General features: G+C 41.3%; 2 protein-coding genes across 3 annotated transcripts in view; both read left to right on the top strand.

Annotated features, from left to right (window-relative positions):
- The first annotated feature begins 1,729 nt into the window (after positions 1–1,729).
- Positions 1,730–14,838, top strand: part of LOC139221955 (NXPE family member 3-like) — a 265,241-nt gene continuing 252,132 nt past the window's right edge. For both annotated transcript variants that reach the window (XM_070853903.1, XM_070853902.1), the window contains exon 1: positions 1,730–1,739. The gene's annotated coding sequence lies outside the window, so the exon portion shown is untranslated. The remainder of the gene's footprint in view (positions 1,740–14,838) is intronic.
- arhgef39 (Rho guanine nucleotide exchange factor (GEF) 39) overlaps positions 7,373–14,838 on the top strand; it is a 51,262-nt gene continuing 43,796 nt past the window's right edge. Inside the window, exons 1-2 of the mRNA XM_070854061.1 lie at positions 7,373–7,522; positions 8,674–8,768. Of these exons, the coding sequence (XP_070710162.1) occupies positions 7,373–7,522; positions 8,674–8,768 (245 nt within the window). The remainder of the gene's footprint in view (positions 7,523–8,673; positions 8,769–14,838) is intronic.

Raw genomic sequence — 14,838 nt, 5'->3', positions numbered from 1 at the left:
AAAACACAAAGCAGAAGTGGAGTGTGGAGTGCAAGGTTCCAAAGGCTGATTGAGAGTTTTAACCAAGGCTACTAACGGTAGACAATAGACAATTACAGCTAATTGCTTTTGAACAACTCTTACTCTCACTGAAAACACTCACTGTTTTGTATTTGGTCCTCTTACATATTTTGGGATTCTTTTTTTTTCTTGTTTGTTCAAAATATTGGAATTCAACGCCTATGCTAATGCCTCATCTACACCTCTTCAACCCCGGACTTAAAAATCATTAGATAAAGTCGGAGCAGATTTGCGTAAGATAAGACAGAGGTACGCTTTAAATAATTACCCTAATTTAAAGAGTCATGACAACAGAGACTTTGCTCTGCAGAGTTCTCAAACAATTGCGGAAAAAAACTCCAAACATATTACAATTTTTACTACTTAAGTCTAACTGATACTATTATGTACTCGTGAGCAGCCCAGAAGCATGACTCAAGTGTCAACACTTGACGCCATGATTACCATTTCACAAAAACATTGTTAATTACAACTCAGAAGTTAAGTGAAGAGCCGGGCGCTGAAGCATTAAAACATAAATGAAGCCTTTGCCCCCCTTCAGCAATGGTAGATAATGGGATTCCACATCAATAAACACTTAAAAGATTTTTTCACATCAAGTGCCAGCATCCGATGGAAAGTACTATTTGACAGTAATATTTCCCCTGTATTCACTTAAGAGATTTCTGTCCAACAGTGCTCCTATTTATTTTGATGTGACTTTTATTTGTTGTTTTATTTATTTATCATTTTAGAGCCAACTCATTTGATATCTCTTGGTCTTGCAACCTTGTTTCATATAACATCTTCCAGCTAAGGTAGCCTTGCCTCCTATGCATTGAATTATTCATGACTTGCAATTCAATACTATTGGATTGGGGAGAGGGGGACTCAAAAGTTGAATTACAAAACATCACATTCTTTCATCTCATGAAGTTTTTTTTTTACAAAGTGCAGAGGTCAATTATGAGTCCTCTGGCAATAGCTGCTATGAATAATACACCGAAGGGCTCCAGAACCTTGGGAGAGCTCCTCCACTTGTGTAGATTATTGACGCTTTTAGTTTTTTTTTCTTCCTATCCTCAGGTAAAATAATGGACCCTTTGTCTGTGGCCTCCTGTACTGTTCATGCCTCCATTGCCTCGAGGCAAAAGAGGCCTAATTTGCACCGGTCTGTTTTGGGGCCAATTATTATAATACCAAATGTACTGGAAACACAATAAAATTGAAAACAATAAAGAGTGAGCCCACCAATATCATGCATTTTAATAATCCTCTCATTAAAGATGCATTTTATCTGTTCAGCAATTTGCAGAGTTTTAGCTCGCTCTCTTTGGGCTCGTGTTACCTGCGGAACGTGGACGTCCCGCTCGAGAGCCGCCGGGAAGCCATCCGAGTCCGTCCCCTCGCGGAAAAAAAAATGCACCTGTGAAAAATATCACACGCTAGGAATTCTTTTTCACAACAAAAGCGTGTAATTAAGGGACGTTAGAGTTAAAATTCTGAAATCTAATCACATCACATGTTAATCGTGCAGTGGGCTTGATGCTTTAACGTTGCTTTTTCACGTGTGGAATTGTTGCAACGTGATGATCTTCCATCCCTCGTTCCCTTCCATACCTCCATATTCATTTTGCATTAAACAGCCCAAGTGTATATCCTGTGGAAGTGCAAGTGATTTTATTTTTTACGAGGATCTTGTCAGTCAAGATCTAAGACCATTATAATGAGGTTGGCATCATGCTGTAGATGAAGATTTGTGTCTTTGTATATTGATATTGACTTGAACTGGTGACCTGTTGAATGTGTTGGTTATGATCAGCCAAAGATAAAAAAACTAATAAAATGAAAAACCAACTAACCTTCTGATATTGATCATGTATTTTCTATCATAATCCACGTGCACTTGACATAATATTTGTATAAATCTCTACTATATTCCTACTGTATATAGATACGATAGATCCACAGTAATAAACTATCAGTACTGATGACGGTCAGATCTGTGGTTTGTGAAAATGAAATGTATGATCATCCTCTGTGACATAACTCGGACTAAGATTTTGTTTGTAAAAGTCCTAACCCCATATTACGTACATTTTATACGTCTTGGTGTGCCCATGTAGGTCCTTAAGAGTTATTGTGGAGTTAATGTCGCAGAGAAAAGGTTGAATCAATGGACCCTCAACAGGAAATCAAAAGGTCTTCCCTCTAATATCTGTTCGACTGTGAAACCGTCAAATGCAATCATATTTTTTTGTGGGATAGTTAGAACAGTAATAATTGTCTATCTGTGGTCCAAATGTTGATCAATACAGATTAGAATCTACACTTAGTGACAAACTGCTTGGCAACTTTTAGCACGCACACTGAGAGAATGACAGATAGATGATCTCTAACGGCCCTTCGAACTGAAAAATGTAACTACCCTTCAAACCATTACCCAAATGTGAATGACGTTGATGGAAAAAGCTAAATACAGTGCATCAGCTGAATTTCGTTCTCTATATAAGTGCGGTTGCGGTTGTTGAATTGAATCAGATCACCTTGAAACCAGTGATGTATGATGGGATATCCGGCGCTCTGTGCACGCCTGGGTTGTTGGTTTTCCAGTCGTCCCCTTGCTGACTTGTGTCCTGTCTTGCAGCACTAGATGTCAGTGTTCTCGCTGCTCTGTGGAGCTGCAGGCAACACGAACCACAGCCCGGGATGTGCTCCAGAAAAGGGAAAAAAAGAAAAAAAAAAAAAGAAGCATCCTACTTTTTCACTTGAAAGTCCTCAGTCCTCGTGGATTTCATGCTATAGCCTCCTGCGTCACGGCCTGATTACTGAGGGCATCACTTTTATCTTATAATGAGCTGCAAATTGCTGAGCTGCGTTTTCTTCTGCATGGAACCGCTCTCACATCAAGCGGCGCTGCATCTCTCACCACTTGTTGCCGCTTCAGCTGTGTCTTTAAGGAAGAAGACAGAAGTTTACACAGCCCACAGTAAAATCTCCTCGATTGAATGCTTGAGAACGAGAGAGAGATGGTTACAAAAGAGAAATGAAAACTACCAAAAGATCTCAATGTTAAACAAAAAGCATTTGTAATACTTATTCCTCGTAGGCTACTGATAGGAATATCAGTAAAAGTCTGTAGTCTGTAGCACAACAACTGTACACGGCGTACAAAGAGAGAGGGAAAGAGCTTAAACTGGTGCCCAGGAGCTGCTTTTGGCTTTGGGGCCCCACATGTTGATCCACCCAGAGTAAAAAGACACATTTTCAAACAAAATAATGCTGAGGAATGCTTTAAAAATGAATGCTCCAGATATATTGCGAGTAAAATCATATACAATCCAAAAGAGCCACTCATCACAATCCAATTTATGTCTGAGGGATCACGTTTGTAGGAGGGAGCAGGAAGAAACAGCAGCTTTTGTATTAATACATTTTCACAGCTTATAATTAGGAGCATAAATATTTGGGGTTTTTTTGCAAATATGAGGTATCAGTTACAGAACAACACGTGAGAACATGGTGCAAGCCAGAGCAGTGAAATTTAAAGTTCGCTGTGAGTGTTTGTAGCTTTTTTTTTGTTCTTCACGCCTGTAATTACGGTGCTGTACAGTCTGAGTGAAAACAATGAAAGAAGGTGTGTAGACAGCCTGTTTAGATATGTGGATGGAAAAAGACTCTTCACCTCACCAAACGCAAGATACAACATCACATCAAACACGCACTCGTGCAAGAACAAAGTGTTTCCTGATTTGACGTATCGCTGCTTGGCGGGGTGAAGTTCATGCGGAATCTAAAATGCTTCTGTAACTTATTCATGTTGGACACAGCGAGTCTTTTTCCACTGCATGCAGAGCATTCTGCTCTCATGTTCATGTTCTCTGTAATATTTCTGGGAATTTAGGGAGCTTAATGATGCAAAGAAGAGTTTTTGCATTCCACTGTTGCACCCATACCACACTAAATGTAGCAAATAGGATTTGATAAAGTTGAGTTAATTGAGCAGAGATGCACAAAGGATAGGGAAGCCCGTGTGTACGGGAGCACACAGTGTATGAGTACCCTGGATACACAGGTGGCCTATTGCAATAATTGGAAGAAGAAGAAAAAAAAAAAGCAAACACACAGCTTTTTTCAGTTAGATTCAAAATGAGAGTCCAATACTTCTGAGTGGGAGGGAAAGAGGAGGAGGAGGAGGAGGAAGACAAAGTGAAAAAGTTTACTTTATTCTTATTACATCAATCCAAGTTTAAGGGGTTCAGGTAGTCTATGCAACACCTGGAAGCCAGGACAACACAAAAAAAACCCCGACCTATAAAAAGGTCTAGAGAAATAATTGATTTCCTACATTCTCAGCATGAATCTCATCGACACAATTATAGTTCAAATTATAAATCCCTTTCGGTCAAAGCTACACAGCAACAAATAATACAATCTTCATTCACAAACAAAAAGATTGAACCAAAATACATACAGGGCTAAAATCAAACCCCCTTTAACAAGGCTAAGTAAAAGAATATACCATGTATATAGAATTTAATGTGGAACTTTACTGTAATGATGTATTTACATGTCACTGAACTGCATCAGTCCAGCTGTGTGCTCAGAGCGGAAGCCCCTCCTCTTATTGTCTCAGTGCGGAACAGCCAATCAGCGTGCGCGTCGATACCGCAACCCGGAAGCAGGAAGCTCATCCCGAAAAGAGCGCCTTGATTAAAAGTGGAGACGTTACCTGAAGGTAGGTTCCTTATTTCTTTCTCATGTGGTGCATAAGCGATGTAATACAGATTATGTGTGTTTCTCACAAGAGACACTGATTGTAACCCATCACGCTGGTTAGTTCTTGAAAAGCTTCCTCATGTCGTCTTGTCGCAGTGACAGTTTCAGGCGATGTTTTCGACAAAAAGGACATTTTAGTGGAACACTGGTGTTACATACAAGTATAAAGAGGTTTTTATACGTGTGTTTGTGATGTTTCACACCGTCACAGCAAGGTGTAGCAAGGTGCTGGCCTTGTTAACAGAGTCTGACTGAGAGAATGAATATTTAAGTCTGTTTGTGTGGGGGAACTGAGCATAACCATTTGCTCATACTTCCTAAATTGAGCTCCTGAGAAAAGGCCTTCCTCTCATCTCAGCCTGATCCTCACTTCATATCAATAATCATAAAATGCTCTTTTTTTTCTCTCTCTCTCTTCCTCTCACAGTGCTGATCTCTATTAGTCCGAAATAATCAGCTCTCCAGACAGTAGAAAGATCCGAATGAAAACTCCACTGGCTTGTAAATGAGGCTGGACCACATCAGGAATGTGTTTATATGTTATTAAGGAGACGATTTATTTCTGCAGACTGTTGTGAGCAGCAAAATGTTTCTGCGGGATATCACGGACGTGTGAAATCCGCAGTTTAAAGTTGCACAAGGTAACAGAATCCCTTAATCACGGAGTTTGATAGACCCTCGAACGCCTCACCTGAATGTGAAAGTGAGATGTAGATCTAATATATAATATAATTTCATCCTTTGTTGCCCAAATCTTGCCTTAGATGACACTTATACTCTTTGAGCTGTCCTTGCATTCATCATTACAACAGCTGTTATGAATATTTGCCTTATGCTTAAAGTTGTGTCAGGCGTGTCAATCAATTTTAGAAGCATCGCGAGTTCCAGGTCATTTTAATTTTGCTGTTAGGAGGCATTAAATTAAATCAATTTCAATTTCTGTATTCATATATCCTATCTTGGCTGTTGCAACACCTGAATTTCCCCCACGGGGATCAATAAAGGATTATCTTATCTTATCCTAAATATATGTATATCTATCATCAGCTCTTAAAGTTTCATGTTTCAAATCATGTTTTCCTCTAAATGTTAGCTGAGTCCAGTTACTACACATCCAATGGGGATGACTTCTTTGTTTCCATACTCGGATCTTGTAGTCTGGAAAAGTTTCCAGTTTCCGCTAGATGTTGTTTTTCACATATTTTGAGTTCAGGAATGCCGGAGTTATCCTTTAAATAAAAGCTGCATGTCGACAGTGAAATGATACCCTACTGTACGTGTGACTTTGTTACAGTGCGCTTTGGTTACATGGGTGTATGACTGGCATCTTAGGCAGGCTCATTCTGTCTTATCTAACCCAGTCCCAGTGTTTACTCAGGTTGAACAAAAGCCAGTTAGTTGAGTTCAGGCTCCCACGGAGACACAGGAGTTTCCAGCTCTGGACACTCTGCAGAGGTGTAACGTCGGATGCTGATGTAGTCGGGCTCATCATCCAGTCACAGTGAGGCCTCGCCACGTGAGTGTCTCCCTGTGGGAGAGGCGTACCCTGGTTAGCATTGATCCGACCCTCATGTTTACAGTGCAGGGCTCCTCGGGGATAGAACAGGGGTTAATTGCCGCTAAAGCTCTGCTCTCTGCCCTCTCCTCGCTCTGCTAATACAGAGGAGATGACACTAATGAGGAAATGCAGGGAGGACAGTGCTTCTCCGTGGCTGTCGGTCAGCCGGGGGGAGGGTTTGATCACCACAGCTGGCTAAGGGACAGACCAGCGTGAGAAAGAGTGCAGGTAGCAGATAGTGAGCAGGGAGTAACGATGTGTATAACTATATCTGGTGGTAATTGTAAAAAAAGATATTTTCTAACAGTCCAAACATCCTTAAGTATTTACCTATTAATGTGCCAATAGTTTGAATTTACACTCATCTCTAATCAACTTCGTATTTTTCTTCTACTGTTAAATATTTTACCTAAAAAATACAGATTCAGGGTTTGTCGTCTAACCGTATAAATCAGAAACAGAATCTCGGGTTTATTTGCCAAGTACTGATCGGCGATGTCCAGTGATGACATCATTCATTGGTCCCACCCGATCGGGCCGGAGTCAAAAGGCTGTTTTTCCACAGCTTTAAATTATTCCACACATTTCCTCTGTGGCCTCACAGCAGGGGGGTGGAGCCGGGTTGAGCTGGAAAGGAACCAGTTGGTATGAAGTGGAGCGGGGATGAACATTTTCAGGCAGTATAAGTGACCGGAGTGGGTGAAGAAAGACGGCACGAGAGAGAAGTTCAAATCCAGATGACTTTCTCACCTCCACGCCCCAATCAAGTAAATGTATCACCTGACTGATGGTGTTGCTGTGTTGGAAAGCTTCTCTGTGAGTCTCATGGTGAACTCCTCCGAATGGTTTTTTTTTTGTTTTTAAAGAAAGTCGACAACTTCCAACTAAATTATCAGTTGCTGTCGTCAGCCATCATTACTGCAACGCCCTGTTTGTAAAGCTGGCCTGCTGACGGATTGCTTCTGTCTCAACAGCGTCCTCCCCGTCACTGCAGACATGAGCTTCTCCCCTGCTCCGTCCTGCCCCCTCGGGGGCACCAGCATCCAGGAGCAAAGGGACCGCTGGGAAAGGAAGCGCAGCCGCACAGCCAGAGAGTTGGTGCAGACAGAACAACGCTACTGCCAACAGTTGGAGCTGGTCACCACTGTATGTACTGTACTGTTAGAGACTTTCATTCCTCAACCGCAACATTGATGGGTCTGCTTTTATTTGCTTTACCCTAAAATGAATATATATATATATAGATATAGATAGATATATAGATAGATAGATATAGATATTTTGACTTTTTAACTTGCTTTTTCACTGTTTGTTTTTAACTGTGTGTTGTACGGTGTCCTTGAGTGCCTTGAAAGGCGCCTATAAATAAGATGTATTATTATTATTATATACACACACACATAATATACATTTTTCAATATTGTGAGCACCTCAAACTAAATTCCATCCAACTCTACTGTATTGTGGTGCTGGCAGACATTTCAAAACCTGGATATCTAAAGCTGGATACCGCTACAAGGGACGAACGGATTGATTTATTTTTTTGTTCATAATGTGGGCGCAATGACCCTTTTTAAAGTGCATTTGACAAAGATTTCCATAATAGAAATATAGCGTGAATAAAGACAAAATCGTGCCAAACATTCTCCGAGGCACAAGGTTAAACATAAAGGCTGCAGTATGTTCCACTCCTACTCTAAAACACGTGAAGTGCACTCTTGGTGTACAGTACACATTCAGACTCAAGGTAGCGATCATGGTGCTCCTCCTCCCCGTGGAGACAACAGACTTTTCCACCCACCGCTGCAGCCTCATTTCTACACAATTACTCACCCTCCACCCGTTCGCTCCAATTAGGAGTCATTTTTAGGCCTAATGCACATTCAATTTGCTAATCCCATCTTCGCTTTAAATGACTTGAGACCAGCACAGCTGTCACTTCATTGTGAGTCTCGTGGTACAACAAAAACCCCGTATACTTTGTCTTTACACGAGCCATTCGTTTATACAGCACCATACGATTTGAACAGTCAGTCTGGGGCTAAAAGGCAAAAAAAACGACAGACCTCCAAGTCCCCGTGTTTAAGGGGCGCACATGTTTTCCACAGTTTGGTCGTATTACAGTTGCTCTCTGTGTTGCGAGAGTAATGGAGATGTCAGCAGTGAAAGCACCTCCTAATCAAAAAAAATATTTCCAGTCATCAAAGGCATATCCAATCAGACACAGGCCAGCTCCAGCTTATTAATACAGAGAAATGCTGTCATTTCATCTGCCTCCGCTCTCTTGTTTCTTACAGTACTTTGTGGAGATCTTGAAGGCCAAAGGAACCCTGAGGCAGGACATTAGAGAAAGCATCTTCAGTTCAATTAAAGCCATCCATTCAGTAAACCAGTAAGTATCCTCTGAATAATTTAAAGAACAGCTTTGGAGATGGCGGTGTACCATGTAAAGGGATGAGGATTAGTAGTTTGTCTCAGCGTAAGAATGCAGTTTAGATAAACTCTTAGTTTACCAAAGCAAGTCCTTATCTCCTCCATTAGCAGGAGTTGGCGATACTGTGTTGCAGTGTGTGCGTGTTCTCCTCTCTGGTGGGTACATTAATGCATATCAGGTATAATTACTCCAGGTGATATCATTATTGTTACCATAGAAAATTCATGAATTCTCGTTGCCTACCTGACCTGCTGTTGAGGACCTCAGGGCAGCGGCTTGGCCAGTTAGAAAGTCAGAGCTGACAGAAGCTTATCTCATTACGTGTCTTAGCCAGATTCGTCAAGGTGCTGTAAAAACTAAAATCTTCAAGTGCAGTAGAACGAGAGAGAAGGTTTGTCGACATAAATTATGTTTGATGTTAGAATTCAGACAAAGGATTTGCACACCGTACCCATAGCTCCCAGCAATTTGGATTTCATGAAGCAATGTTTTGATGTAACAGAGATCTTTCGTTACATCACCATCAAAAATTAGAACAAGCAACGTGTCGGCACAAACACAGTCACCTAGGTGGTTGCAATCTGACAGAACTGCTGGATCCGTCTGATACTCCCATATAGGGACAAAGCATACCCCCATGGAAAGGGCTAAACCACACAGAAACATTAGTATTTTACACGCAAATATTAAATCTAAGACATTAGAAATACAGTCAAATGCATAGAGTAAAAAAGGAGGTCACATCAATAGATTAACTTTTCAGATGATGGTCTCCAATTTAAATTCCTCCTGTATGAATGAGGATGTGATGTAAAAGCTTTGAGTTGTCAAAAATGACAACAAATACAGACCATTTACCATTTGACTTGTGTAACCTTTTTACCATTTGACCTGTGTAACCTTTTAAGCTGAAGTTGCACGATTTTTGGGATATGAAGCCTTTGAAGATGGTCCAAGAAACTGAGTTCAAAGTGGTAAAGAGGACGCCAAACTAGACGTTTTGGTCCAGTCAGCTTTGCATATAACGGCATGCCTTTCTTTTCAGAGGGATATCGAAATAATACCCCAAATGCTGATTTTTTTTGAGTAAATGACATTTTTCAGTAAATATGTCAGTAATGTTGCATTATGCGCATTGTTCACAGTTGTGGTTGCTGCCTTGAATAGCCAATATAAAGTGAAGAGGCCATTCTTTGGGGAAGGTATTTGAAGTTAGTTCATGTGTACATGCTAAGTCACTGGATTCAGCTATGGCATCCAGAAATCAAAATTTCAAACACCGGTGTCATGATGGGGTTTTGAAAGCTGATCCAAAACTTTTTTTTTCTTTTCTCCAAAGTGGTGAGAGTTCCATTTTTATCATTTCTATGTTAAAGATAACAATACAAAGTATCCTTAGTTGTTTTAGCAAAAGCCTTTGTATATTTTCCCAATCTTTGATTCAAAGGAGTAGATCAAAACTAAACTATCTTTTCTGATTTAATAAATGTGTGTGTACAATCAATTGATTCTGGTTCCAGGCTGTAACATTCATTGCAACACCAGTTCTTCGCTGTAATAAAATGAGCAATTCTTTCCCCAAGGTAAGAAAAAAAGAAAATTATTAGGTTTGCTGCATGTTTCTAGTGCAAGGCTTCACAAACAAATGCACGTACCCACAAACCTACTCAATCCTGTAATTGCTGGAGGAAGGCGGATCTGGTTCTTTGGCTCTTTGAGTGGTGCTCCTTGTTGATGATTGGTTTGTTAGTCTGTGGTTTCCCTACCCCAATCATTTTCTCCTCTGCCCCCTTCCAAAGCACAATGGCAATCAGATTACCAACATATTTATTTATTATTCAGTTTAGACACAATCATTTACACTTATCGGCGTTGGCAGTCAGCTTCTACGTTTGAGGAGCCCATCAGACTTGCAGTCTACAGTCTGAACATGCACCGTTCAGTATCAGACTGCACAGCTTGACAAACTATGGAGTGAGTGGTTGGGATACCTTTGATTGGGAATTCCATTTCCAGACTAAATAATGAGTGGTGCGGGTTCCCTCAGGCTCTCATCCTCTGCAGACTGACAGGCTTTCTTGTTGAGAGTGCTCCAATGAAGATTGAAGTATGAATTACACAGTCTGATGTATTGGATAAATGGTTCCACAGTTCCCATACATCTTCATTATGAGCCCCTTATTGAATCAATGGATGGAACATAATGGCAAGCACTCCATTTAAAAATGGTCCATGGAGAGACAGTGTGTTAGTGTTAGACTGATTTACCACTGCCTAATGATTGATTATAGATTTTTCCCATATTCTTTTCGCCTTCTTTCACTCTGACATTTAGTACACATTGAATATCTGTGTGACAGTCCCAAGAATAATTGATAATAACAGTGGTTATAATGAGCTCTCATGGATGTGGATATGTGGGTGACTTTCTCATCCATCTGTCTCACACGAGGCATTAAGTAGTATGTACTGTAAGTCTTAAACAGGCTCACTGTAATCAAGGGACATGTTGTAAAAGACCTGACGCTGCTTCGGTCAGCAAGTGCTTTGTATCAGTCAAATGGGGGGCTGGGTAGCAAGCCTACCAAAGCATATTGTTATGGTGGTGACCCCAAATATGTCCCCAACACCTCGCATTGAATGTCTGGTCAGATTATGTTATTGTTCTGATGTTGTTTGGCCACATAATTCCTGATTTAAATCAAAAACTTTTTTTATTCAGTCCAACTAAGTCCAATATGACTGCTTGTGTTTAGGCAAAATTCTGTGGGAAAAATGAGAAAGAAGGGTTTTGTTAATAAAAAACACATTTGATTAAAAAATACACTTTGGTATTGATACAGAAACATGGGTATCATATTGGAACTGGTACCCACTTGTAGTCAGATGTAAAGCATTTATTTTACTTTGGGAGACAACAAGACAAGACACGATATGCGGTTTTGGCCCCGCTTCCTGTCTTTGTGCTAACCAAGGCCAAATATGTCTGGGGCATTTCAGTTGAGCGGTTATATTACCCCTTCAGTGTAAACAGATTGTAAAAGGAGCAGCGTTGGCTTACTTGACCCAGTAATGTGATGAGTTTTTTCAGTATTGAGTAGTGTAAGGGATTATAATCTAAAATTCTGTAATTACATTCCAGTTAATACTTCCCCTTTGTGGTTTGGCTCGCTCACTGTCTCACGGGAATTTGATAAAAGGTTGATATCAGCTTTGTCTGTGTATCCAGTGGATGGACTGGTCCCAGGCACTAATTCCAAAGTTAGTTTATTTCTTGTCTCCTAACTAACATTAGCCACTGACAACCAGGAATACTGTTTTTGTTTTTTTGTTCAGAGTAGGAGGCTGTGTGAACGTTTGCTGAGACAACAGGACTTCTCAAGTGCTGTGTGCTGCACTGGGGCTAATGCTAAGCTAGTTAATGACGGTCAGTAAATGCCTCCAAACTGTAGGCTTACTGTTGGTTGAACCACAAGATCTCATGTTGTTTTTCCACACATGTTAAATGCAGAAGACGTGACGTGTGGCTGTCGTGGCTTTGGGGTTGTTTAAAGGCTCCTTTGATGGAGGACAGCCCAGTAACCAATTAATGCTAATAATAATTCCTTTTACTCTTGAGTAATTCGTAGAAATAGAGAGCAGAGTTTGAGTCAATGATCAGACTGTCTTGAAAAAAAAAACGCTAGTATATAAAGAATCAATACCACGTGAACAGATCGGACATCAAGCTAGTCCTCCTCCATGGCGATGAGCTTGATTGAATCTCATCTCGTTCACTGGTGTTGCCATGGATACACATACAAGGTATGGTGGCTCAAAATGAGCAAACAGGGCGATTATTTAGCCAAATAACCTACAAAAGTCAAGTCAGAGTGTTTTGTTTAAAGGCAGAGGAGACCAAATGTTTACTACGTTACTACCAACAGGTATGTGTCTGTTTATTAATGCACATCATAAAATAATGAAATCAGTGGAGCTATATTGTTTGGGCGGGACTGGTCAGAATGGCTCCCTGCATCCACAAACACTGCAGAAATGCTGACCCTATCCACCAGCACTGTTTGCATCCTCCCAGACGAATATTCAGAAAATCCATCCATCCATTCATTGTCCATACTGCTTATCCTTAAGGGTTGCGGCGGGGGGGGGGGGGCTGGACCCAATCCGAGCTGATATTGGGCGAGAGGCGGGGTACACCCTGGACTGTTCGCCAGTCAATCATATGGCTGACACATAGAGACAGACAACCATTTACACTCACACTCACACCTACGAATAATTCAGTCACCAATTATCCTAACCAGCATGTCTTTGGACTGTGGGAGGAAGCCGGAGTACCCGGAAAGAACCAACACGGGGAAAACATGCATACTTCACGCAGAAAGGCTGCATGTTACAAATCTTAAGTTGTGTGCAGATTTATTTCTTTTTTTTTTTTTACATTTATGACACAAATCAAAGCACTAAGTCCACGAGAAACGCAACACATATGGAAAGCTGAACAAGCACGACCGCGGTCCGATGGCGCTCACATTTAATTCCAGCTCGATGGTGAACGTTTTCTGCATCTGAAGAATCCTGGACTTGCCAGGGAATCTGTGTGCCTTCCTACTACTACGACGACTCGTTGGTCCTCACAAAACAGCAAGAAACCACTTCAATGGCAGGAAACCTTCTGTGAGAGCTGCACTTGTCAGCTCTGCACATCATAATGATCCTCTGATAGTGATACAAGTGTGTCAGTGTGTGCAGAGTGGAGGTATATTCATCTGATGTTTCTGTCTTTATTTACTTAACTCCAGAGTGCAGTGGGAATAGGAGTAATGAATTCTGCCTTCATTAAGCTTTGTTGAGTTACATAAGAAAATGTGACGTGAATATATTGATATGCCAAGCCATTCATTCTGCTTCTGACTGTTTATGGAGAACAGAGAGAAGGCAGCAGAAGGAGCAGCCCAATTATCCCCAGCTGCTAACATGACAAACAGGAATCAACAACTTGAAAGTGCAGTCAGTGGATCCAGTGAGGAGCATACAATCGGCAATGGATTTAGAAGAGGGAGGAGAAGGGGGGGGGGGTTATAACGAGAATAGTCTGAGGTAGATCAGACGCAGAGTGACACGAGTCACTACGTTTCAACACGGCATGAATCACATTGTGCAGCTCATTGAGAGCAACCAAATGCTGCTTTCCTGCTTTGTTTTCTTATCAGCGACTCGTGGTTTGTGTTTATATATTTAATAAGTAGTCATTTATGTTTAGCGGACGCTCGCGCTGTGTCGTAACAATTAGTATTCCTCTGTTCAAGCCTCCTCCAAATGAAGGCGCCTCGGCCTGAATTGTTTGGTCGAGGTTGTATCCGCCCCAGATGTCGCAACTGCTCGGAATTAATGTGGATTAACGTGACACACGCGGAATGCTAATGTTATCTCCATCCTGCTGCTGATGGCCAGACAATTTAATTGCTGTGAAAAAAGTATAAAAAATGTAATCCATAATTTCATATTTATCATAATAGCCTCTGGCAGTGAGAGGAGAAAAAAACGGAAACAGAGTTTTTCCCGCCCTTTGCCCTCGTTAGAACTCTCTCGGCTGCTCCTGCATCTCCTGATTATGAACAGAGGCTACCTTGGCGCACAACTTCATTAAAATCTATTTAAATCAACTTCAACAGCAAAGTGCTCCTTCTTACAGCATGTACGAACAGAAGTCTCTGGGAACATCATTAGAGAGTGGGATTGTGTGTGTGTGTGTGTGTGTGGTACTTCCTCTAAGTTTGGATAACAAGCTCCTTCACAAGTGTCAACACCCCCAACCAATTGCGTCCGTGTTACTGTAATGTGCCTGACAGGCTGAACGACTGCTTTTCCTCTGCCTTGATCCAGTTGTTTTGTTCCTGAGTTCAGCGGGCGTGTTCTTACTACAAAGTGGCCCTGGGTGCCCTGAAGGTAGACCCACCGCCTGGGCCCCAGTAAATACGTCACCCACAGGGAGAGGCCTTCAGATGACACTACAGAGCCTAAACCT

This window comes from Pempheris klunzingeri, chromosome 22 (genome assembly GCF_042242105.1).
Source record: "Pempheris klunzingeri isolate RE-2024b chromosome 22, fPemKlu1.hap1, whole genome shotgun sequence".
Lineage (NCBI taxonomy): Eukaryota > Metazoa > Chordata > Actinopteri > Acropomatiformes > Pempheridae > Pempheris > Pempheris klunzingeri.
Note: the sequence above shows the minus strand (reverse complement) of the source record. Positions and strands in the feature narration are given on the sequence as shown.